Source organism: Colobus angolensis, unplaced genomic scaffold (genome assembly GCF_000951035.1).
Source record: "Colobus angolensis palliatus isolate OR3802 unplaced genomic scaffold, Cang.pa_1.0 Scaffold175, whole genome shotgun sequence".
Lineage (NCBI taxonomy): Eukaryota > Metazoa > Chordata > Mammalia > Primates > Cercopithecidae > Colobus > Colobus angolensis.
The window spans coordinates 5,805,085-5,832,522 of NW_012114877.1; the positions used below are offsets into that span (position 1 = coordinate 5,805,085).

The window sequence follows — 27,438 nt, forward strand, 5'->3', positions numbered from 1 at the left end:
TTCTGCGGGGGTTTGTTTGGGGGGCCTCAATATTCAGCAGTCCTGTTCTGAACAAACAGAAATCAAGCATTGCAGAGCAGGCCCAGGCTAAAGTGGCACTTTCATTAGTAAGGGCAGGCAGGAAGGTATTAGCCAGGTGTGCTTGCTAACCACTGAGCCCCCAAATTAAGCATATTTACCTGTCCTCCAGGTGCTGCAGAGCTAGACCACCAGGAAGGCAACTATGTACCACCTGGACAGTGCTTCTAAGGGCTGGAACACAGCCAAGAGACAAATTGCTCCCACCTCCCCAGGGGGAAAATACAGGACAAGGTAGAGGACAGGAGTTCACCTCCTGAGTTTCCCTCACAGGCCAGGAGTGTATTTTGGCATAAAGCATGTCTTCATTTAGACTAATTCTCAGCACATATATGGGACATGTAGGTAATTCGCTGGCACATAAAGGGTGCACTTGTTTCCTTAAGGAAGGAAGGATGGGTTCACCACAACTGCTGGCACCCACATGCCGCCTTTGAGCTTTGAGTCACATTGAACAGCTTCAATCACAGGGTCTGCGTAGGGAGAATGCAGCTGCTAGGAGACTGAGAATTGAAAGTGTCTTGGAGCTTCCAACCAGGAGAGTGCTTACTGAGTGTCTAGCCCCGTCTCTATATTCACAGATGGGAAAATTGAGGCCCATGTGGGTCAAGGTTGAGGGAATAGCCCATAATCACCCAGAACTGGGAGTGGAGCTGGAGCAAGAAACCCACCATCATCTTTCAGGCTTCTGCTTGATTATTGATGAGAGCACGGTGTTCTGCCTTGTTCTCATCCTTCTGTGGTTCCTTGCTTTTCCCCTCTCTGGAGCTCCCTCCTTCACATGTAGAGGTAAAGCCAGTGGCCCTCTGATAGTCCAGTTCCACTGCAGCAGGCTCTGCTTTCAGCCTGTAAGACAAACAAGGATGTAGCAAGCATGGGCCAGAGTGACTGGCTGCCAACATGCCCATTCTTGATATGAATTACTACAATTATATTAACCACACCAATTGTTATGAACGGTGCCAGTTGCGAGAAATGACTCTGCTAGGTCAGACGGCCCGTTTGTTGCCAGGCCAGCACTGAGCACTGTATCTCTATGAATAGAGATCAATAGTATCTCTACTGATAATGAAATCTGGGAAAGAGTTGCACGTAGTACCTGATATGCAGAGGGTCCTTGAGGAAGAACAGGGAGGACAGAAAGAGGGAGGGAGGAGAGAAGGATGGGAGGGAGAGAGGGAGGAGGGCATCTCAGTGAGATTTTACTTTATTTGTTCTAAAAGGTGGCAGAAAATTAAATAATGTCATGAGTGTTTTCTAATTCTCTAGTGCTGTTTTCTACAATGTTCAAACCATGTTCTATCATTGAAGCAGACCAGACATAAGAAAGAACTGAAAATTTCACTTTAGCTTCTGAACTGCTGATTCCCCCTATGGAACTAGGGTCATCGGGATAAAAATCAATGGACTCCAGAGCCAAACAGATCTGGATTTGAATTCTACTTTTTCACCAACCATGTGGCCTTGGGAAAGTGACTATCATCTCTTTCAGTTCCCTCATTTCTAAGAGATAAAAACACATACCTTTGGGGATGTGTCTGCTCCATGCTTCCTGGGCACCCTGAACTTTGTCTCTCATAACACTTTTTGTAGTTTCTTACAATCACTTGTTTGATGTTCGTTTGCCTTCGTTGCTGGACTGAAGGCACCTTGAAAGCAGTGACTGGACCTGCCTTGGTCACAGCTATATCTTTATCCTGTGGCACAGTGCCTGGCACGTAAATATTTGCTGGAAGAATGGATGGGTAGATGGACGGGTGGATGGTTGGATGGCTGGGATGGTTAGATGGATGGATGAACAGATGAATGGATGGAGAGATGATTCAGGAAAGTTGTAAAGATCCCAGATAATGTATGGAAGGGGCCTATCCCAGAATCTGGAATAAGCAGGCACTTAAAAATTCCTGTCCACTTTTAGTGGAAGACCCCACCTTCTCTTCCATCTCTGCTTCAGGACTTTTTGACTCCGAATATACTATGTCCAAAAAAATCTTTCTTGGCTTGCTAGGAATAAAAATGCCAGGGCCATGATCTATGGGTTGCTTTAATGAGAGGTTTGTCTATCACTGCCACAACCATTGTATATCAGAAGAGACACAAATGCCCACAGTGAACTCAAGATGCACCAAAAAATATATCATTATAGTAGGAGAAAATGCTGGCTCTTCTAAATGGCAAGAATGGAGAGCTGACTGGGGATACATCAAAATTGTCTCCTTCTCTAAGAGCTAACCTCTTCAGGAAGGGGATGAATAAAGGAATAACTATTAAGAAATAACTGATTAAAATAATCTTCTCCCTCTATTCCAGCAGCACTTTAGGTCTAATCTTGCCCTGATCTTGTAACATTCCACTTTCTACCTTGTGTTATGGTGATGTGTACATGTGGCCAGGGGCTGGATACTCAGCAGGCAGGCAGTTAGTGCTCATTGAATGAATGAATAAGTTGATGTCTTATTTCTTCTCCTAACTGATTCCTGTAGTTAGATTCTGCATCTTGCCTTTATATCTGCACCCATGTCTAGTGCACTGTTTTGTGCCAATTAGGGCGTAAGCTCTGGGCAAATATTTGTTGGACGAATAAATGAATACCCCAAAGGGCTTCTTCTGGAGGAAGGCCAGGAAAACATTCCTTTGATGAAAATAATTTGTAAAGAGGCAAGGAGATACTGGAAGGCAGAATGTCTGGGGAGGAGAGACAGGCCTCTAGGTTGAACAGAAGTAGTGGTGGTGAGGTTGTCTCCAAAGAAATAGCAGGGGAGGAGGTGTGTGAATAATAAAGGAGGTAATTGTCCACCAGGAAAGCATCTCCATCTGGCTGTGAGAAATCTGCACTTTGTACCAGCAAGTGGGGAGAGTGCCTTGGGAGAGAGGGAGACCAGGGACATGGCCAGTGGTTTGGCAAAGGTAATAATGATGATAACCGAATTGAAGCTCCTGTGTCTTTTCTCTCCCTCAACCCCTTGTCTCCCTATATTGCCACCATTTGCTTTCATTTCTCCATCAAACCTCCCTCTTACAAGCTCTATTTTCTCAATTTCTACTTGCCCTTCACATCACTTGCCTGTGGCTTCCTCCCATACCCCATTGCAAGGTCATCAGAAACCCCCATGTTGCTGCAGCAACAGCTCTCCCCACGCGTATCTCACTGGAGCAGCTGCCGCCTCTGTTAACCACTTCCGCCTTTTTAAATGTCTTGTGCTTTGCCTTTCATGTCACCCCATCTTGGGGTTTCCCTCCTATCGCTCTGGTCTCTGCCTCTTTCCCTCTTCTTCTCATCCCTTCAGTGCTGATGCTCCTCAGGGGCTCTGTCAAAGGCCTCCCTCCCCCACTCTCATGTTCCCCCTGTGTCATGTGTCTACTTTAGTGGCTACAGCTGCCATATGTACGCTGGGGTTTCCATTCCTGGATCTCCAGTCCAGGCTTCTTTTCTGAACTGCAAGTCTCTTAGAGATGTTCACTTGGCCATTCCTCAGCCATCGCTTTCCAGCAGCAAAAGCTGAGAGCCTCGCCATCTGCCAGGCCTGCTTCTCTGGTCTGCCCCTTTCTGTGAATGGCAACACTACCCATCAAGATGCTTAAGCCAAAAACCATTCATCTTCCTCTGCCCAAGCTAGAAGTCATGTTCCCTCCTTCCCTTCCCTGTCCATATCCAGTTTATCATCAAGTCCTGTAGATTCTGTCTTCTCCATGTCCTTCACATCCATCCCATTTTCTCCTTCGCCACTGCCACCATTCAAGTTCAGATCATTAGTGTCACCTTCCTCGGTTACTGACCAGTCCCTTGATTGGTCTCACTGCCTCTTCTCTTCTCTTTCTCCCATCTTCTCATCCTCCAGTCCACTTTCTCATCTGCAATGATCCTTCTCAAATACAATCTGAACTCTGTATTATCCCTGCTTGCATTTTCCCGGCCCTCTAAAAGAGGTAAGTCCTTAGCATGGTTGTAAAATGCTTAATTATCTGGCCCCTACTTACTTCTTCAATATAATCCCTCGCCCCTCCAAAACACCCTCTGGCCACCCACCCAGACACAGCAGAGCCTGTTTCAGACAGCAAGCTGAGCCACTTCTGGCTCTCAGTGCCATGTCCTGTCTTGCCTGTGGTTCCCGCAGGCCACACCTCAGCCTGTGTATCCTCCAAAAGCCCGTTCATCCACAAAGACACTCCTTACTGTGGGCTTCTGCAGTAGATGTCCAGGCAATAGCCTACCTGCTTGACTGGGCTCCATGTGCTGTGGTAACAGAGCTTACTCTTCTCTTTGTCTTTAGGGACTTTAGGCCTTGCTGTTAGGTTTCACTCCTCTGAGACTGCTCTTGAAGGACCCTGAACAGGACTACTCAAGGCAGAGGTGATCCATCAGGGTGTGGGAAGAGCCTGACTGCCCCTGGCCCATGCAGCCCTCCAAAGACTGAGGAGTCCTACCACCATCAATGCTCCTTGTATGCATCCTCTTGCTATGTTACAGTTGCCTTGTTATTTGTTTAGGGCCCTCAAAAGAATGCAAGTTTTGAGTTTCTGTCTTTTACTTGTCTAACACTTTGGGTACCTGCTGTGTCCTGGTTTACAGCAGTCATGGCCACTTGAGAGGGCGAGTGGGGGCTGAACACAGCCTGGGCTCCCCTCGCCAGGCCACATGCTCTGGTTTGGGGCTCTGCCCCTCAGAGGAAGCATCTTCTCTACACACAGGTGCTAATTGCCAAGCTGTACACCTGCCTGAAAAAGACAGCTTTTTCTAATGCACAAGAAGTACCCAACAGGCTAAGGGTGACCCACACATTGGAGGACAAGATCAATGAGGTTCCTACTCTCACAGTACTATCTGTCTAGCATGGGAAGACAAAACTTAAAGAAATATATAACCACACAGCAAAACGTTTCGGATGGGAAAAGGCTCTACAAAGAATTGAAGAGAGTATCTGGGGAAATGCTTTAGGTTGTCGGGTCCAGGAAGATGTCTCTGAGGAGCCAGAGCATTTAAGCTGAGATCCCATGATAAGGAAGCCAGCAATGTGCAGGCAAGAGGGAAGAGACTGCGTGACATCCCTAAGACTGGTATGGTCTTGATGTGTTCAAGGAGCAAAAGAAAAGCCAGAGTGGTGAGAGGAGAGACAAATGCGATGACCAGGGAGAGGTGGTCAGGGGCCAGACCATACAGAGTTTCATAAGCCCTCTCTACCTGTTCACCATATTGTGCCCAAGGACTGGCTTGTTGCATTTATCCAATAAGTACCTGTTGAATGGGAGAATCTCATCATGCCTCTGTGTACAGAATAAGTGGCTCAAGACAGAAGCTCCATGTGGCCCTGGTGCCCTCTAGTGACCACAGACTCCAGCCCAAGGCCCTCCATGGCTTCATCATCTTCAGAAAATCACTTCCCTTGTTTTTGGGGCCCAGCCTCAGAGTCCAGCAATAATTCCTGGAATTTGTCTTACTAACTATTCTCTGCAAGTAGGACTCAAACAGAAAAATCCCTGATATGAGATTCATAGTCAGACCGACAGCAGGCCTTCATCCCTTACCCAAGCAGAATTTCCAAACAGAATACATGGATGTCTAATTTCTCAGGGGAATGCAGGGAACCTGCACAGGGGACAAGCATTAGCAAGCAAGCTCTCTAACAGCCTTCAGATCTGAGTGTTTTGCAGCAGTTAGGATGATCTCCAGGTAGTCTCACAGCTCAGGCCTGGCACCATTTGACCGTGCTGGCCTGACAAGATCATAGCTAGAGGCTGTGCACTCTGTCCGTGAGGACATACTGCTAAGGACTCAAGCGTGGGCATAATGTATGTGTCGAAGACATATTGCAGCGTGCGCACAGACACAACATCCCACTCCTGCTGTTGTTGTTTGCTTTCGTTTGGATCCCAACCCATTCTGGGCCCATTAAGCTAATCACCCAACAAATTCTGAACTGTCTGTCTCATTGTGAGGCTGTTCCATGCCTGACTGAAAAACCTGTTTTCACCCAACTTCCCTGGAAAAAGCCTACTGCAGCCCATTTACAAATGTTTGCATCAATAAATCAAAAGTGACAGCACAGATCTGGCTTTTCTGGGAGAGGGGATGGCACAGGGAGAAAACCAGTCCTTCTCTTCTGTTTCTTAAATGATCTACTGCTGCCATATACAAAGCTTTATTTGAAATGTTCTAAGAAAATAGGTCATCTTCAACGTCCTTAACAGATCATTCTATACATCGGTGAAACTTTGACTCCTCTCATTTTCCAGAGCCTCTGCCTGTGTTTTTCTATGAGTCTAGTCATCCTCCACTGAGCCAAGTGAAGGAATCTGGCTCTCCCGGATGTTTGCAGGTATTTCCTCTTCAGTTGTCACTTAACCAAGTGGAGCACATGTGTTCTTTAATTTTTCTTCATTAATCAGTCTCCAAATTCCTTTACACTTGCTCCTCAGGTGATTCCATCAAATCAACATATTTCTGGAGCTAAAAATGCCTGGAAGAATACAGCCTTCCAGCTGCTGCCACCCAAATGTGTGGATTCACGTATGTTCCCTGCACTCCACGGCCATATGTTTCCACAGGTTCACTTCCAGGAGCATTCTGTGTCTCCGTTTGCTTCCCTGCAAATGCATTCTTAGTCTCATCTGTGAGTTTTCTAACTGAGTCTTAAGGCATCAGAAATTAAGAGCATATTGATAACAGCCCAGTGTTGGTGAGGGAGGGTATGGGGAAATGGACATTCTTGTACCCATTGCTGAGAGTTTCAATTGACTTGACTTATTTTGAAGGCCATTTTAAAATAAAAAATGCACAGACCCTTTACCCAGCAGTTCAACTTTCCCGAATCTATACTGCACCTGTATCAGTATGGCATTGTTTACAGTAGCCTGTATTAGTCCATTTCCACACTGCTATAAAGAATGCCTGAGACTGGGTAACTTATGAAGGAAGAAAGAGGTGTAATTGACTCACAGATCTGCACGGTTGGGGAGGCCTCAGGAAACTTACAATCATGGCGGAAGGTGGAGGGGAAGCAGGCACCTTCTTCACAAGGTGGCAAGGGAGGGAGAGAGCAAAGAAAGAAATGCCGCTTTTAAACCATCAAATCTCGTGAAAACTCACTCACTATCATGAGAACAGCATGGGGGAAACCACCCCCATGATCCAATCACCTCCTACCGGGGTCCCTCCCTCAACACGTACGGATTACAGTTTTCAAAATGAGACTTGAATTGACACAGACCCAAACTATATCATAGCCCAAAGTGGAAAATAGTCTAAATGTCCATCAGTTAGAAATTATAACATAAATGAATTAAGTATATTTTGCTATACTCATGTAATGGAAGTCCAAGCAACAGTTATAAAAAGAAAATAACATAGATCTATGTGTACTGACATGGACAGATGCTGAAGCAATATCATGAAATTCAAACAGCAAATTGCAGAACAGTATGTATGGTATGAAACCATTTTTGTAAATTTTTATTCCAGCTATTCACAGAACAAAATCTGGAAGGATTCACACAAATCTCTTAATGGTGCCTTTTTCCCCCCACAGTTTGGGAACTTTCTGCAGTATACATTTTTAAATTATTGGACTTTTTCTGTTTTTCAGCAATGGTGTATTACTTTAAAGTTCAGTGGAAACAACAGAGGTATGACTTTATTTTTGCTGTGCTCTTGATCCAGAAAGATGCGCTTTTATGCCACCTATTCCCTATTGTCCTGGTTGTCCCCTAGTCTTTCTCAGACATTGAGAAGCTTTCTGTGGGCTAATCCCAGAATTCTTTGTTTTCCCTCAAAGACCAGAACAGCAGCATCATCTTTTTGAGGTTTAGTTAACTTTAGCACATAAGGTTTTCTTAAGGTGGCTTTCAAGTTTTAACCTGCACTTTCAGGCCCCTTTAACCTGTTTTTCTTTCCTCTTCTTAACATGTTCAGAATCTTTATGGATTATTTCAATGGTCTTATTACCCATCTTTTAAAGGTTTTGATCATTTTCTAAGCATCTGTATCTTCCCCTCTCCTTCCCCATCCTTTCATGAGAGGAGACACCTGTTTCCCAGGCTGCTTAGAATTACTCATTGATAATTGTTTCACAGATTTTTTAAAGGAGGGCCAAGGGAATCAGACATGGCCTTTTGCTGCAGAAGTAACTGCCTTTTGTCTCACTCCTAGCTCTTCCTGCACAAATACTGTGCATGCTGTATGTGCTATTACAACAGTTATTTTTGTTGGGTCTTTTTATATCTACTTTATTTTTGAGGTGTTGATTTGTTTAGTCAGTGTACTTTTAAAAAAAACTAGCACTCCTACAAATTTATTTCTCATTATTTTTTATTTTTATATAAGCAATATGTACAGAAAATTGTAAAATACAAGTAAGCAAAAGAAGAAAAAGTAGAAATCACCTGCATTTTTACTGTCAGGTACAGCAAGCCTTAATAATTGGGTTTATTGCCTTCTTGATAATTTCTATGTATATGAATATTAACCTTTTATTAAAAATGAGATAATATTTAATAAACTATTTTATAACCTGATTTGTTAATACTTAACAATGTAGCATAAATAGTTTCTTATCATTAAACGTACATAATAACAGCTAGTATAGCATTTACCATATGCCAGGCATGAGACTACACATTGTATTTTATTTTTTCTCCTAATTTATGTTATGTCCATCCTTCAGTAGGAATTTTTTTGATGGCACTCTTTATCTGGAGTAATCTCTCTTTTGTTGTTGTTGTTGTTCTGTTAGTCTCTTCTTTTGTAGCTTTCTCCTGCACATGGCTTTCATGAAATAAAACATATTTGTGATTTTTTGTTTGCAGACTAAGCATTATAAATATTAACCGATCCAGTGCTCATGACAATACTATATGTTGGGTGATGATATTACTCTCCTTGTATAGATTTTAAAAACTGAGGTACAGACAGAGAAGATAACTTGGTTAAGGTCACACAGCTAGTAAGTGACAGAGCTGGGTTTTAAACCTAAGCAGTCTAGTTCCAGAGGCTATGCTCTCAACCACAAAGCTGTAACCCAAACTGTCATTTTCATGACTGGGTCTATGATAATTATTTAACCACTCCCTTCTTTCTGTGCTTTTAGGTTTACTCTTACACACAGCACAGCGATGAACATTTTGTTCATGTATATCTTTGTACATGCGTTCAATTACTACCTTAGGCTAGATTCCCATGAACAGAATTGCTGAGTCAAAAGGTTGACATGTTTTTTAAAGGTTAGATACATATTAGTCAAAGTTTTTAAGCAATATGCCTTCTAAGCCTCTCTGATCTTTGTAATTCATTGTTCCTTTCTAAAAATGTGTAACTGTCTTCTGAGTTCAAGGATAGTTTTTTTTCTTTTTTTTAAATTAATACGGGGCTTCTTGTTCTCCTTCCTCCCCTTTCCTTATTTCTTCAAAATGTTTAACAAAATAATACATTTTCAAAAGGCATTATGCTTTATCTTGTCAGTATTTCCAGTACTTTGTGTCTCCTGGACTTTATGCAATGGGGGTGTGTGCACAGATGGAATATGTTCTACCATTTGGCTTAATGACAATTTTTCACACCACTAATTTTCTTTCTTTCTTTTATTTTTTCTTTTAAGCCTCACAAGAATTGAAGTAACATATGTAACATGTAATAATTTTGTTTTCTTGATTTCAATATATGTAAATTAGGGGGGACTGCCTGGTAAGGATGAATGATGTGTCAGAGCTCTAGAAGACAAAGCTCTCACCTCTGCCTCTAACTTGTTTTATGACCTTGAGGTAACCACTTAATCATTCTGCATTTCATTTTCCTCATTTGCCAAATGACAAAGTGAACTAAATGACCTTGAAAACCTATTTTTTTTTTAAGTGTCAGTCTATCCAAGACTCAAGTTGATCTTTGAAAAGTATTGTTTGAAATTAGGGCAAATATGTGTATGTGTTGGTTGGGCAGAGTTGGAGGCACTAAAGATTGGTTTCAACATATTAAAAATATTTTGTGCTCTGACGCTTGACCAAGGCCTCCTAACAGTGTGCTTTAGTGGTTTGTGAAACATATTTCTAAGGCCAAGGTAATTATAGTTGTTCCACTGAAGCATGACAAATGGCCCCTCACTATGAATTCTTTTATGGGAAAGAAAAACCTTCCATGACAACAGCCCTGGAACTTAATGACAGGCTTCAGATCTTGGGGGCAAGAATAGAGGCAGTCATTGGCTGCAGTCAAGAGAGACAAGACAACAGCATAGGCTCACCTGGGAAGAATCAAGGCAGAGTGATGTAACAATAACAACAACGACATTAGTGGCGCTCTGCTGAGAACTTGCAGAAAAATATAAAAAATTGACAGGATGTTGTCCCAATAATTTCATATACACTATCTCATTTAATTCCCACAATGTGGCCGGTTGCAGTGGCTCATGCCTGTAATCCCAGCACTTTGGGAGGCCGAGGCGGGTATATCACAAGGTCAGGAGTTTGAGACCAGCCTGGCCAAGATGGTGAAACCCCGTCTCTACTAAAAATACAAAAATTAGCTTGGTGCGGTGGTGGACACTTGTGATCCCAGCTACTTGGGAGGCTGAGGCAGGAGAATCACTTGAACCTGGGAGGCAGAGGTTACAGTGAGCCAAGATTGTGCCACTGCACTCTAGCCTGGGCAACAGAGCAAGACTCCATCTCAAAAAAAAAAAAAATTCCCACAATGCCCCTAAGAGATAGGTTATGAGGTAGGTACTTTTATTTTTTCTGTTTTACAAAGATGAGCATTGTGAGGTTCTTTAAAAAAAGAAGCTAGATAACCTCCTTCGAATTATTCAGCCATTAGTTGTCGGAGATAGGATTTGAACCCTGAGAGTTCATTCATTCATTTAACACGTTTGTTTTGTTTTGTTTTGAATGCCTGTTATGCGCCAGGCACCCATCTAAAGGCTGGTGACACAGAAGCGAATGAAGCAAAATTCCTGCTTTTATGGAGTTTGGCTAGTAGAGGATGAGACCAGTCATAACAAACCAATAAATCAATACATAATTTCAGAGGGCAATAGTGCTATGAAGAAAAATCGGCTCTCTGTGAGGAGAGTGACTGGGGTAGAGGGAAGGTCACTTTACAGGAACTTGGCAGGGAAAGCCCCTGGCTGGTGACATCAAGCTGAGCCCTATGCGATGGAGCCAGTGAGCCATGCAGCGAACTATTGGAGGGCATTTTACCTGCAGAGTCCATCAAAGTAAAGGTCAAGGACTCAAAAGAGCTTGACTTGTTCTAGGAACAGATAGAAAGCCAGTGTAGTTGGATGATAAATGAAAAAAGGGAAAAGTGTCTGCAGTGGAGTCAAAGAGGTGGGCAGGCTCCTGATGATGCAGGACCCATGGGCCACAGTAGGATGCCTGGATTTTATTCCACATGCAGGGAAGGCCTTGGAAAGGATTTTACACTAGGAAATGTTGTGATCTCCAGTTTCTGCAGGCAAATTTCTTCCTCTAGGTTATGTTGCCAACAAGGAGCATCTGGAAGGGACTAGGTTGTTTATGTAGCCCACAGCCTAAAGGAGTATTAACTTAGGGGCCAGTGTTTCAGATGAAACAGAACTCTAGGGTTTCCACAGAACAACAAGACTCAAATGGACAGCTAGAGGTCTCCTTAGCTGAACTTCTGACTTTAGGTAAGAAGACCTTAGCAGATCCAAGTGGAGCATCTGGACTATACTAAAGACCTTCAGAAAGGGAACTTCATCTTCTGTCTTGAGACCTTCCCTGAGTATATAGAAGGCAGTGCTCTAGATACTGAACTTGTTTGACCACTTCTTGGTCTGGAGGTTGTACTTGCCTCATAAAATAAACCTCATCCAAAATAACAAGACATTACAGCTTTGAGTAGGTGGCATCTCAGGGATTTGCATTTCTGTGTAATCTATCGTGTGTGTGTGTGTGTGTATCTATTTGTCTTTGAAAAAATATTTTTGAAGATGGCTTCAACATTTTAACATAGAGAACCGGGGCACGTTGGCTCATGCCTGTAATCCCAGCACTTTGGGAGGCTGAGGCACATTGATCACTTGAGGTCAGGAATTCAAGAGCAGCCTGGCCAACATGGTGAAATCCCATCTCTACTAAAAACACAAAAATTAGCTGAGTGTGGTGGCACATGCCTGTAATCCCAGCTACTTGGGAGGCTGAGGCAGGAGAATTGCCTGAAACTAGGAGGCAGAGGTTGCAGTGAGCCAAGATCGTGCCACTGCACTTCAGCCTGAGCAACAGAGTGAGACTCTGTCTCAAAAAACAAACAAACAAACAAAACAAAAAAGCAAAAAACAAAAACAAAGGGCCTGGCATTTCTGATGAGGTGGCATTGTGTGAATGGGACTAGAATTTGTTTTGTAAACTCAGCAACTTGGTTAATTTTGTTTGAATACTCTTTATAAACAAACACTCATGGTAACCCATTGAAATTGATTTATGTCACCTATGGGATGAAATTAATTGGTTGTTTGGGTTAAAGTCTCACTATTATAAGACACTATTCTCTTACTTTGACAAAAATATTCAGAGTTAATGAACACATTGATTTAGCAAAACCCAGTTTAAATAACATGGTAAACCATCACTAATGCACTGACTGTGTGTGTGCCTAGGTGGCTGACTATCCCTCTGTAGGTTCTTGACAATTCAGTCCTAACAACACAGATTTGTTTGTATGAAATGAGCATGAGAGGCATTTAGTTGAGCACTGTGATATGGTGGGCCCCAGAGAGCAAGGTAGTAATTGTGAAATAATTCAATTTAAGCTGCACAAGTGAGTAGGATTTGGGGAAGAATACCACCCTTGAGTTAGTTTTTATTTATGAAGAGCCTATTTGTTTCTCAGGTGGAAAAACATCCTCAAACCACCTTACTGCATGAATGAGGATCAGAAAAGTCTAATGGAGCCAGGTGCAGTGGCTCCTGCCTGTAATCCCAGCACTTCAGGAGGCCGAGGCAGGTGGATCACTTGAGGTCAGGAGTTCAAGACCAGCCTGGCCAACATGGTGAAATCCCACCTCTACCAAAAATATAAAAAATTGGCTGGGTGTGATGACACGTGCCAGTAATCCCAGCTACTCGGGAGGCTGAGGCAGGAGTATTGCTTGAACCTAGGATGTGAAGGTTGCAGTGAACCAAGATCATGCCACTGCACTCCAGCCTGGGTAACAGAATGAGACTCCGTCACAAGAAACGTTTAACAGGACAGGAACACAAGGACAAGGGTAGTCTAAGGGCAGGCCGTGTGGTGCACCAGATGTAGAGGATGATGAGAACAGAGTTTCCGTATCTAAAGGTGCTGAACTAGAAAACTCTCAAGGTTCCTCCACATCAACATTCTGTAGTTTGGCAAAAAAAGATTTTTTTTCTCCTATTTAAGTTAGAGCATGGTTTCCCAAGGTCTTATTAGCTGTAAGTGCAGGACGACTCTAATAACTGCATCAGAATTATAAATTCAGCTGTCAGCATTGGGATGGTTGAGTTGACTGAACAAGCAGGTTTTCTCTCATTGTCTGTTTCCTAGATGGATGAATAACAATTTCAGCCTCTCCACTTTGTTGTAACTCTGTCAGTCTGACATTTCTGATTGCTGAGAGGTTTGTGGAAATTTTCTAAGTCACACATTGGAGTTAATTCAAGGAGATAATGCAATTCCAATGGAATCATCAGTGTCTCTGCTGTCAGATCGAGTATTTTAGGAGTTCAGTTGGTTGAGTTGCACAACTCCACAGATTTAATACTACATACTTGCCGCTTTGCATCTTGCCCTCAAGTCTTAATAAATGGGCTAAAGGTCTGATTGGAAACTGTGAGATAAATTATATGTTTACTATGCCAAGTTAAGTAAATACCGTTTGAAAGGATTACTAGAGGGTACAATCAAGTTAATTGCTTTAAAAATCTTTTTTGATTTACTGGGCTCTATGAAAATTGTTAAGCAATTGATCTGCCACAGTACATGAGCTGAAGAAAGTGGTGCTGAGTCCACAAGGTTTCCATGCATATCCCCTCCCCTGTGCCTGGAACTGCCCCCTAAATGAGAAGAGAGTTCCCCCGAGACCCACATGCAAGTATTGCAGACAGATTGTTGTTCCTCCAGAGAAGACACACGTTGACAGCTTGACGTTCAGGCTGATAATGGATTTCTTTTTTTTTTTTTTCTATTCTAGATGCTGAAGAATACCAGCCTCCAATATGGAAATCATACCGTGAGTACCTGAAATGAAAATCTCCCCAGAAGTCTTTAGCAGGCCAGCCTTTTTGAACAATTCTTGCCAGCGATGTGGTCCACACAAGTGTTCCCACCTCACAGCATTGAAAACTCAAATCTTTCTTTCCACTGAGGAAAAAGATTAGTCAGAGAGGATTATCTGAGCCTCCTCCTCTTACCAGGGGCTCCAAGAACCAGCTCTGGCCCATTTCAGAAATGCTAGGAAAAGACAGGTAGACTTTCTGACTCTCTGCCTTTCAGTTTGGGGCTTTATATTTATTTATTTTTTTACACCGTTGATTGGCAAATGAGAATGTGTTGATTTCTGTGAATTATGTTTTTGGCCAATCATTCTAAGGATAAAATATTATGTGACATCAACCGCTGAAAAATGAACAGATAGTAAAGAACCATGTTTGGTCACCAAGGGTGACTCTTAGAAACAGATCCTGCCTGATCATCAGTCACCCGCCTAGCTCCCCTCATGAAGGCAGGTGGCTGTCATCACCTAAGTCTTGTCTTCTCTTTCCTTAGTACTATTTGCTTGACTCAGGAACTCCCCAGTGAGAGAGGGCAGGACTGTGGTAAGAGGAGCCCACTGTGTCCAGAGCCAGGGGACGCAGGTCCTGGCTCAGGCTCCACTTCTGCCATCATTGTTAGCATTCCTAATGAAGCTGCCAGAGTTACCACTCCCCATCAAGAACCTGCCCTGTGCTGGCCACCGCACCAAGCAGCCAAGTCCTGAATTCTTACCATAGCTCTCAAAGATGGGGACCATTTATTTATTTATTTATTTATTTATTTGAGACAGGGTCTTGCTCTGTCACCCAGGTTGGTGTGCAGTGGCGCAATCTAAGCTCACTGCAACCTCCACCTCCCGGGCTCAGGTGATCCTACCCCCTCAGCCTCCCAAGTATGTGGGACTGTTATAGACGCCACCATACCTAGATAATTTTTTCTATTTTTATTAGAGATGGATTTTGCCATGTTGCCCAGGGTGGTTTTGAACCCCTGAACTGAGGCAATCCACCAACCTCGGCCTCCCAAATTGCTGGGATTTCAGGCATCAGCCACCATACTAGGCCTATGGGGACTGTTATTATCTCTATTTCACATGTAAGGAAACCATGGCTCAGGGAGGCTAAGTAACTTGGTGAAGTATTCACAAAAAGTAGTGGGGTAGCATTCTGAGTGGAACCCACAGCCTGCGTGTGTCCAAGACTTGTCCATTCTATTCAGAATATTATAATATACATAAGTGCATGTATACACACACACACATACACATATTATATATTGATATATATACATACAGCCACACACACACACATACATAAATATATGTGTATGTATTTGTTACAAAAGCAATACAGAGCTACATAAAAGACAGACATTAGGGAAATATGTAAAACTGAGAGTAAAAATTTCCCAACATCCACAAATTCCCCACCCCATATTCCAGTTAACTCTTCCCTTTCCCAGTTGCTGAACTCTGTGAATTTGGGGAGGCAGATCCTTCTGATTGTTTAAAAGCACATGCTTCATGTTAGGCATTTTCGTCGTTGTTGTGTAAAAATGGCTTTACGCTGTGTCTTTCAGCTTGCTTGTTTCACTTCACAAACATCTTGTTTTTATCTCTCCTTGTCAGCACATACAGAGGCACCTTGTTCTTCATTACATAAGTCCGTTCTTCCATCTGTGAAATAATGGGGCTGTGCTGGGTCTCTAAGGGCCCTTCCAGTCTAATGCTCTGCATTCCAATCTTCTGTTTTGAAAGGCCATGCTAATGACTTAGTAATCCGATGTTTTTGTTTGTTTGTTTCCTAATGGAGTGTGAAGAGCTCTGACAGTAAATCAACAGAATATCTGTAGTGAGAGGCATTGGGTGTTCCATGACTTCCTGTGCTTTGCACACTGGCTCACACACGGCCTTGCATACATTAATGACCCAATAAATATTTGTTGAGAGAATGCCACCACAGAGAGCTTTGCTGAAGCGAAAAGATGGCATTGGCTCAAATTCATTTTGCCTTCTTCTAAGAGACCTTGGGCCACCCGATAACATCTCTTAAAAGTACTTCTACGTCTTGAGGAAGCTGGAAAATCTTTGCTACTTAATGTTGACAATATCAATTTTAACCCTTCTGTATTAGTTTTAAGTTTGATTTTTGGATCTAACCAAGTTGTGTTTTTTAAAAAATTTTCTGTATAATCATAAAACTTTACTTGCAAAAGTTTCTCTTTATTATATCCAACTAATAGTCATCCAGGCTCCTTTTGAGGGCATCTAGTGATGTAGATCTCTGAAAGTGAGGGGAGTATGCCATCCATGGCATCAAAAACGTGTTGACCAAAGCCCTACAGACCACCAGTGAGGAAGAACTCTCTTTTGGTCATCCTGGATCCATGAATTATTTGAGTTTGGGTATTAGACCACATATGAATTATCAAGCTCATGCTACTCCATCTTATTCCCAAGAATATCATCCATTCATTTAATCTTTCAGCAAATACATTCTAAATGTCAGAGGATAAGTGTTAGAAATCAACAATGAATCAAGTATGGTTTATACTTCCCTCCAATGTACAGTCTAGTCAAGGAGACAGATGTAAACCAATAAACTTAAAATGCAAATGAATTCTGGTAACAAAATACTACTCCTCTATCCCCTGGGAAAGAAGACTATAGAAGTCGAATTTGCATGTGGGTCTTGAAGAATGACTAGGAGAAGGAATCTGAGGGTCTTCATGAGATGCTTTTTAAAAAATCCAAATATGCTAAAATGATATCATTTTCCTGATATGAAAGTCCAACAAAGCTCTCAGAATATTGAATTTGTCTTATTTTAAATAAACTGTTGGTAAACCTGTTCTGAACCCCAGGAATTACCAAGCTTTTCTCTTTGAAATGTTCACAGATTATCCTTTGAGAGGTTAATTTTAGATACTGATGTCTAACTCATTATCATATCATGTATGGAATCCATATTCTTCCATCACACACTTTTTAAAAATCTAGCAACTTTCGGTACTATCAATTCTCTCATATATTTACTAGATACAGTATATTTTTTGCCATAGCATAGGACTTGGTTTAAAAATTTATTATTTGCAATGATTAGACAAGTAAGTAGCTATATCCTTGTTTTCGTTGACGTTTTTTGGCCATAACTTTGCCTTATTTAATGTCAGATTCTTGTTATGAAGCACTAGCCCCAATTATGGCATTATTCCTACAAGAAAATTTGTCTTAACCAGGCATGGTGGCATGCCTTGTAGTCCTAGCTACTCAAAAAGGCTAAGGTGGGAGCATCACTTGAGCCCAGGAGTTTGAGGCTATAGGGAGCTATGATCATACCGTTGCACTCCAGCCTGTGCAACAGCGAGACCCTGTCTCTAAAAAACTTTAATTTAAAAAGAAAAGAAAATTAGTCAATTTCTAATGATTCATTTTAAGAAGCGATTTCTAAGTTTTATTCTTGGCTGCAAGCAACAGAATACTACTCTCAATCACATTGATTGACTTAAGCCAAAAGTCCAGAGGCACTGACTTCAGACATGACTGTTCCAGCAACTCAAATGACATTACCAAAATCCAGTGTATATTTCTTCCTTTCTTGGCTCTGCTTTCCTAGATTTGACCGTACTCTTACTATGTTCTTCCCTTGGGATCCCCCTGTAGCTATCAACAATATCAGGGCAGTGGCTTTCTTATCCAAAAGCAACAGGCAAAGGAACAGTCTGCTTTCTTGACACATCTAACAAAGTCTCAGAATTGAGTCTCAGTCCTAAATGACCTAGGTTACCCATTTCTGACTCTATCACTGTGGTCAGCGATGTACTGACTGCCCTAAACCAATCAGGACTCACCACTGGAATTCAGGAAAGGATCAACCCCATATAACACTGTATAACATGATTGGAAAATTTGGAGTAATATTGGAAGCAGGAAGATGAAAATGGATGCTGGGAAGGCAACCATAAATATCTGGCTAAGAAATTTAGAAGAGTAAGAGTAAGAAATCAGCTCTCTCAATATTTTATATAAATTATAGTGTTCATTAATTTTACTCCTTCATTCAACAAATGCATATTAAGTCTCTTCCTTAAGCCAGACACTGTGCTTAGAGTTGGGCCACAAAGATTGATAAGATCGGCTGTTGACTCAAGGAACCATGATGCCATGTGATGGCCTTTAAGTCCCTGCCCTCTCTGCTCCTTTCCTTTTCTTAGAAGCTAACTTCATGGCTCACTGAGCTGTTTCCGTGGAATAATCTTGTCCCAAAGTACCATACATCTGCCACTAATTCTTAAGTCTCAAGACTGAACACGAGAAACATTGATGAAGTCACTGAGAAAGCTTTGGTTTCAATGCTCTGAAAGAAAAGCTACTTTCAAGTTCACTTAAAAATAATAATAAAGCTACATTCTAAACGTTAAGCCAGAACTGTATAAACTTTTTGCCTCGAGCAGGCAAGTTCAAAAGCCAACCACCATGGTTATGCTCTGAAAGATTTTCTTTCTTAAGAGGCCAAGTGCCAATTAGGCAGCAGATGCAGTGGCTGACAGCTCTCCCTGGAGGCTCCCCTGGGCAGCAGGTCATGCAGGCATAGCTTGTGCCTGTTTTACAGATATGAAATTTAGAGCCTCAGAATCCTGATCTACAGAATCCCAGCATCAGAATCACTTGGGAAGAATATTTATGATAATTATTCCTCAGCCTTACCACAGATCTCTGGATCAGAAAAGTGGGGGGATGTGCAATGTATCAAACCCCACAGGTTTCTCTTATGCATACTTATGCCTGAAACCCCTCAGTGTGTGGGCAACTGTCATCTCCTCCTAGAGGTTTTTCACAGTACCATTAGACGAGATAATTAAATCCCCATTAAGACTTGACGTTCTGGCCGGGTGCGGTGGCTCACGCCTGTAATCCCAGCACTTTGGGAGGCCGAGGCAGGGGGATCACCTGAGATTGGGAGTTCGAGACCAGCCTGACCAATATGGAGAAACCCTGTCTCTACTGAAAATACAAAATTAGCCGGGCATGATGGTGCATGCCTGTAATCCCAGATACTCAGGAGGCTGAGGCAGGAGAATCCTTGAACCTGGGAGGCGGAAGTCACGATTAGCCAAGATCATGCCATTGCACTCCAGCCTGGGCAACAAGTGCAAAACCCCGTCTCAAAAAAAAAAAAAGACTTGACATTCTGTTAGCAAGGCACGGCCTTCCCATGGCAGGCTGGAGGGTGAATTTGAGCCAAAGAAAACATCTAAAGTACCTATAATTCCCTGTGCATAAGGTTTTCCCATGAAAACTGGGATGACATGAGCAGTGAATAGGGTCATACTTGCTCAGTGTCATGGCCAAGTGGCTGGATTCAGCTCCTGGGTCCATATACCCTCCTTAGAAAGAAAGTAGACTGTTAGAAGCCATCCCTGCTGGATCTCTTAGGAGCTGGTGGAGCTGGCCTGGGCTTCAAGGCCACCCAGGCTGTGGGCTTTCACCCATTAGCAGTCTGATTCTGTTCCCAGAGTGAGTCAAGTTTTCTTACTGGAGAAAAAGTAAAACAGTCTGTCAGTGAGCTCTCAATTTCTCAATCTGCTTTGGGTTTCTTGGGGAGTTAGGGAGCTCCACCTCCATGTTCCCCAGTGACTGCCACCCCTGCCAAACAGCTTACTCTGGTGCTAAGAATTCTCTGGTGTGCGGCAGAGGGCCCGGGGCAGGGAATTCCTGGCACATATGTGGGACATTGCTGCAGAAGCAATTCCATCACATCACCTCTCAGCTCACAGACCACCCAAGAATTGACATACATTATTGCATGTGACTTGTGAAATGTATTTGTTGAACAAGGAAAATTCAAGAAGCAACGTTTTCAAATTATGTGATAAATTTCAGTTATATTAAACTCTGCCTCAGAGATTTTTTTCATGGATGTTTGTTCTGCTATAGCTAACCTCGAAAATGATGGGCAGGCTCTCATTTGAAGCTAAGAGAAGAGATTGGGCCTGTTTTTATATGGCTGCCATGGTCATTGATTGTCATCTCATTATCTTTATAGCCAGCTAGGTAACCCAGATGGCAAATAGGCTTCTGTGCCTACTTGCCAACTTCTGTTGTTTGGAACAGCATAGAACAGGGTTTTGCAGATTCTGAGGCCTGCTTATTGAGAAATAAGTCATCAAATAATGATGTCTGCTGCCAAGGGGCCAGGAGAGAGAGGTGGCAGTCCCTCGCTTCTGGGGTTTGCCTTCCCTCTTCCCTCCTCCAAGTCGCCCCTGGCTGGGATTGTTCTTTGTTGGTTGTGAGATTGGTGAATTACCAAATTTTTCTTTGCTAAAGCTCAGAGGGTCCCTAGAGAATGCAGCTGTGGGATTTAGCCTGTTGACATAGGAGAGGAACTGTCCAGAAATGTTCCATCACCTGCATCCTTTGTTTGTGTAGTAGCATCTCAATCTCTCAGTCGCTCAGGGTCCCTCCTTCCATTCACTTTGTAAACCAGTCTTGTCAATTCTCTTTTGAATCTCTGAGACCATCAACTCACCTTCACATCTGCCTTTGTACCAGTGTTACCTTAACTCACACTTTCACAACCTTATCTGTGTACCAGTAAGACACTGTTCTCTATTGCTTCCTTGTCTCCATTGTTCCCCATATCTGATCCCTCTTTCAGCAAGGCAAAGGACAGTGGCTCCTACTTCTAGATGTGCATGAGTCTCTTGAAGAGCTCTAAAAAGAACAGATTTGAGGGCCTCTGGCCAGACTGGTAGAGTAAGCATTGCCAGAGATGGAGTCTGGGAATCTGTATTATTTTATAACAACTCCTCGGAGATTCTAATGTGAGCAGCTCCTCATGGGCCCTCTCCACCATCTAGTTAGGCAACCACTGGCTCAGGCTGAAAACTACAGGCTTTGGGTTTTGGAAATCGAGACTATGAATCTTGATTTCATCCTATGATCTGAATGACCTTGAGCATCTTCAAAGCTGGTAGGCAACTCTGCTACCTTATTGGTGAGGGGAATAACAGTTACCTTGGAAGCTTTTTGGGAAGATGAAGTGAGAAGATGCATATAATGTGCCTGGCACATAGTCTATGCCCAGAAAAGGGCAGCATTTATTCTTCTGAATAACCTTATCCCTGTTACCAATATTTTTAAACAGAGTAGATCATGGCTTCTGCTCAAACATGTGACTGTCCCTTTATTACAGACAGGAGGACAGTGACAGTCCCCAGCATGTCATTCAAGGTCCAGCCCCATATGGCCTTCTCACACATTCCACACCCTGGCTCAGCAGCCACACTGGCCTCTTGCTGACCAGTCAGCTCATCATTTCCTTTCCCTGCAGTTCCTCTTTCCTCTATCTGTAACCTTCTCTCTTCTCTACCTGCAGAACCCTTCTAATCCTTAAGGAGAGCTCCCTGCCTCTTCCCTTGGGAAGTTGTTCTGACCACTTGAGTAAATAGAATAGCTTCCTCCTCTTCCCCCATTAAAGCACTTGGCCAACCTTGGTTTTGTGTCTCCATGCATGTCCCCCATCACTGGTATCTCCTCGAAGGCACAGATTGTGACCCATGGGTCATTAGATACAGTCTGTTCATTCACCAAATAATTAAAAATACATTCACAAAGCCACTTCAGTCACAAGTGTGAAGCCTGAAGTGTGAGCTTCAGGGTCTAGTTCCCCATGGTATCCTACATATCACTGTTGGTTTCAGAGGCATTAATAGTGGGAAAAGAAGAGTGAATAGGATTCTCTCACTGTGAATTCTATAGTCCTTCTTAGATCTAGAACTCTGTGGTTCTAGGAGATGGCCCCTTTGACTCCTGCTACACACACTGTCAGTAACATTCTGCTAAAAAGCAGCTTAGTAGTATTGGGCTGATTCAAGAGGAATAAAGGGACACATATGCATTAAACATGTACTACAAGGCTGAGCATGGTGGCTTACGCCTGTAATCCCAGTGCTTTGGGAGGTCGAGGCAGGTGGATCACTTGAGGTCAGGAGTTCAAGACCAGCCTGACCAATATGGTGAAACCCTGTCTCTACAGAAATACAAAAATTAGCCAGGCATGGTGATGCGTGCCTGTAGTCCCAGCTACTTGGGAGGCTGAGGCAGGAGAATCGCTTGAACCCAGGAAGTGGAGGTTGCAGTGAGCCGAGATTGTGCCATTGCACTCTAGCCTGGGCAACAAAGCGAGCCTCCATCTCAAACAACAACAGCAACAACAACACCACCTACTATGTGCCAAGCACTGTTCTAGATGCCAAGCACTGTTCTAGATGATCTGTTCTAGATCAGCATCTAGAACAGAACAACGTCCCTGCCCTCAAAGAGCTTACGTTTTAGTCAAGGGAGATGGTACACAAAATAAATAAACACAATATTTATGTCTTGTTTATTAATTGTGTTAATGATGATGAGTGCTGTGAAGAAACTTAAAACTATATAAGGAAACAGAGGGATAGGGTGGAATTTTATACAGGCAAGTCAGGGAAGACCTCCCTGATAAGGTGAGATTTAAGCAGATATTTGAGTGAAGGGAGAGAGTGAGCCATGTGTATATCTTGGGAATGAGTAATCCAGGTGGAAGGAACAGTAACTGCAAAAGCCCTGAGGCATGGGAGATACAAACCAGGGAGGCAGGGTTGATGGCACCCATCTGTATTCACAGCTACCTGGGAGGTGGAGACAGGAGGATTGTTGGAACCCAAGAGTTTGATTCCAGCCTGGGCAACACAGTGAGACCCCATCTCTTAAAAAATATAGACCAACAATCAAACCAGGGGCTTTGGAATCAAAAGGATGTATTTTAGCTCTATGCCCTGGAGCAAATATTTAACTTCTCTGCACTGTTCCTCATCCCCTATCCAGAATGATAATGACACAAAGTTATTTTTTCTGGTTTCTTAAGAAGATTTAATACATGTTATTCCTGACACGTGCCCTTCTCTTCTCCCAGACTCTCCATTCATTCTCAAAGCCTCCACATAGTGCTGACTGTGGTATCTGGCATATAGCAGATGCTCACATATTTGCTTGTAAGAATTGCAAAGGAGCACTTAGCTAAAAATGCTTCTCTTTTGTAACAGGTATGCTTCCTTTGCCACCTCCATTAAAAATGGTATTCAAAAAGCCATTTCAGCCATATATCACTGTTGGCTTCAAGAAGCATTGACAATGGGAAGAGAAGAGTGGGCAGGATTCTCTGAATGTGAATTCTGCAATTCCTCTGCGATTTTAGGAGATGGCCATTGCATGCTCATTAACAGTAACATTCTGCTAAAAAGCAGCTTAGTAGTTTTGGGAGTGATTCCAGAGGAATAAAGGAATTCCATGTAGCCTCCCTGGTGATTAAGGAGAGCATGAGCTATACTGGGGTAGCCAGAGGAATGTCCACAACTGTTTCTCTGTCTTTGATTGGCCAACTCTTCCTCATGTATTAAATCTCTGACCTTATCTCTTATAGCTTTTTCTTTTGAATAAGCAATACATATGATTCAAAACTCAAAACAACATAAAGTATACATTGAGGAATCTTTGTCCCACTCCTGTCCTTGTCTTTCTTTTTATCCCCTGAAGGTAAATGCTTTTCTTTCTTTCTTGTTCCTTCCAGAGTTTCTTTATACAGATGTAAACAAAACTGAATATACCTTATTATTTTACTCCCTTTCTTAAAATGAATGTGTACTCTATGTATTTATGGTTTTGTGTGTGTGTGTGTGTGTGTGTGTGTGTGTGTGTATTTTACCTTGCTCTTTTTGCTTAACAGAATGTCAAGAGTATCGATCCAGGTCAGTGCATAGAGAGCTTTCTCAGTCCTTATTACAGGGGCATGGTATCCATCATAAGACATACCATAGTTAATTTAACTGTTTCCTTCTAACAAAGATTGGTAAACCAAGCCTTGAAAAGATGATCCTTGCCAGCCCTGTACTTACTGTACTATTTCATAAAAACATTTGGACCTCTCACTAAAGCTGATAGGGTTCTTGAAAGTAGAGGCTGTGGTTTTATTTATATTTATATCCATAGCACCTCAACAAAACCTGAGGATACAAGACAAGCAAAAACAAACTTGATGCCTTCCTTCATGGCGGGACTTACAACATGCAGGGAGAGATGATTGTTTTTGGAACTCACACCAATAAATACAGAACTATAATTGTTGATAAGTTATATAAAGGAAAGTACAGGGGATTGTAAGAGCATAGACTAGGGTGACGTCTTTGGATCTGGTGTGAGAGATGTCAAGAAGGACTCCTCCATGAAGTTGATATTTGAACTAAGGACATGATGATAAGGGGCAGATAACAAGAGGTAGAGAAGGAGTAGAGGAAGATGTCATAGACAGAAGGAATAGCGTATGCAAAGGCCCTGTGGTTGAAGGGAACACTGCATATTTAGGGAAAGGGGAGGAAACAAACTTGGCTGAGCAGAGAGCATGACACATGGTAATACTGTAGAAGGAGACAGGCAAAAGCATTTAGGGCATTTGATCTTCCTCTGAGAGCAATGTGAGGGCATGTAAGGGGGGTGACATAGTCTTGTTTTAAAACAGTCATTCTAGCCACCAGGGAAAAAACAGGCTGCAGGATGGGAAGAGTCCAGAGCTTGGAGTAAGTTGTTAACGATAGTGATGAAGAGGAGTCGACAGACTTTGGAGATGTTTCCAAGCAAATGTGACAGTTCTGTTGATGAACTGACCATCTGAGGTGTGATGAACAACTTCTAGGATGCTGGTGGCTAGAGAAATAGGATGAATAATGGCTCCTTCACTGATATCAGAATTCCCAGAAACCTAGATTTGGAGGAAAAGCTCTTGAGTTCAACTTTTGACATATTGAAGTTGAGGTCCCTTTTCTTTTGAGAAAGTCAGGAGGAATCTGTAGGAAGTAAGGTATACGTCCTGGAGCTTAGAGGAGGGTTCTGAGCTGAAATGTGGGAGCCTTTGTGTGTAGGAGATAAATGAAGTGTTAGAGTTGGAGGAGATTCCCTAGGGAGAAGAAAAAGAATGAGACCTGAAGAGGGTCTAAGGTAAGCCTTGGGTCTCTCCTATGGTCAGTGGACAGGTAGAGGAGGAGGAGGAGGAGCAACGTGCATAGGAAAGAGGCAGCCAGGATCAAAGGAGGAAGACCAGGAGGGTGGTGCCATGGAAGCCAATGGAAAGAGATAGCACAAGGTGAACAGTATGTGTCAATTGGTTGATGATCTCACTTTCAAGGCCATTCATCTTTCCTCCACCTAGTCCCACTTTCCATGTATTGGTTCACTGGGATCTGAAAGCTCTTTCTCTATAGGGAGGCAGGTGTGTAGAAGCCTTCTTTTTATCTGTCTGTCATTTTTGGTGCCCTGAGCTAAAGGGTTATGTTGAACTCTGTTTTCCTTTCACAGAAGACTACAGTCATCCTTAGGTGACACATTAGTGTGGGTGACCTACACCTAGAAATGTGGTACGCTTCAAAATGTATGGAGGGTTAGATAGCTCCTTCTCTGTGCTAAAACCAGGTAGTTTACACTAATTAGGTAAGAAAATAACCACATTCAGCCAAAGACAATGGGGAGCCATAAGTACAAAATATATTCCATCATTTTTATCTGTGTTTCCATATGATCACCTGCCCTTCAACTACATTTTTTTATTTTTAGACCTAAAAATAGATCAGAAAGTTTTGCTTATCTTATTACATTTTCTAGGAAGACTTTGTCAGATCTAGTTTTTTAAAACTTTTTGTAGATTTATTCCATTTAAAATTAATTCTTTCCTCTTCAGGATTCCGAAGATAACATCAACTTTTTTTTTTTCAACCTGTATTTTCACGGAAGTAGAATCCAAAGGTACCTGCTTAGGGTAGCTTTTCCCTTTAGCAGAAATAAGCAGACTAGCTGAGCAGCAGAAAAATCACTCATTATATTCTGAAAAATCACCAATAATTGTCTGATAGATTGCTTTATATACAATGACCTGCTTTCCTCCATGCCTAAGACTGAAAGTCTGTCTTTAAATGAGGTTAGGAAGAAGTTATTATTATTTAAGATGAGAAAGCACCCAGGAAAGAGGAATGACAGTGGATGGGAAGTCATCAAATGGATGAGAATTCACAGTGTGATAGACAGGGCAAAAATGGAGGGAGAAAAGAGCGAGAAATGGCTTGGTGTTTCACTCACTCAGAATCAGTTATATCTTTGTACATAACTAACATCTCAGAGAATCACACTCCTCTTAAAATGCCAGTTCTTTTCCTGGTATGTCGAGAGACATCGGCATTTAAATTCAGGAATCCTATTATATGATCTTACTACTTAGGTACTCACAAGTAGAATTTCATCTTTAAAATAGTCAAAATAATTTTGGCCATATTTGGTCTTCCAAGAAAGCCATAAAATGAACAATGCCAGTAACAATTATGAAACTAAATTGGCCTTATAAGAATAAAAAATCAATTTTGCAAGTTTATATTCACAGTGACTAACTAATTTCCATATAAATGATCTGACTTTATCCAGTCTAAAAAATGTGCCTGTATTCTCTTGTTTTTTTATATTTGCAATTCTCCAGGTGTACTTAGGTGGAAATATTTGAAGGCGTGTTGATATGTGTTGCAGTATTCTAATTCTAATTATTTCTCTCTCTCTTTTTTTTTTTTTTTTTTTGGCAGTATATCAGTTACAGCAAGAGGCACCTCGTCCCAAGAGAATCATTTGTCCTCGGGAGGTCAGTACTCAGCTATTTCCAATACACCTTGTTAAATATGATGAATTGTCAGCACTACATAGAGAGTGGAGGGATTTCAGGTTTCCTGGGAGTTGATTTCTATTAACGTTTGTTAGAGTGTCGAAAGATTTAACATCTTCATAATCTATATTTTGACATCAGACATTATTTAAAAAATACTAACAAACCAACCTGGATTCAGATGTCTCCTATTTTTAACCATTACTGAGACAAATTAAACAACCTTTGTAAACACCAAAAAATGTGTATTCTGGATGTTTTCTTTGTTAATATCCTTTCGATTCTTTTAGCATTTTTTATTATGAAATGCTTACAGTACAGAAAGTACAGGGAATAATAAACCTCTAGGTATTTTCAGTGCCCATATTTAGCAAATCTTTTTTTTTTTTTTGAGACGGAGTCTCGCTCTATCATCCC

At 42.1% G+C, this 27,438-nt stretch overlaps 1 protein-coding gene across 1 annotated transcript in view; it reads left to right on the forward strand.

Annotated features, from left to right (window-relative positions):
- CHN2 (chimerin 2) overlaps positions 1-27,438 on the forward strand; it is a 384,101-nt gene that overhangs the window by 211,241 nt on the left and 145,422 nt on the right. The window contains 2 exon segments of the mRNA XM_011938647.1: positions 14,238-14,276; positions 26,945-27,000. Of these exon segments, the coding sequence (XP_011794037.1) occupies positions 14,238-14,276; positions 26,945-27,000 (95 nt within the window).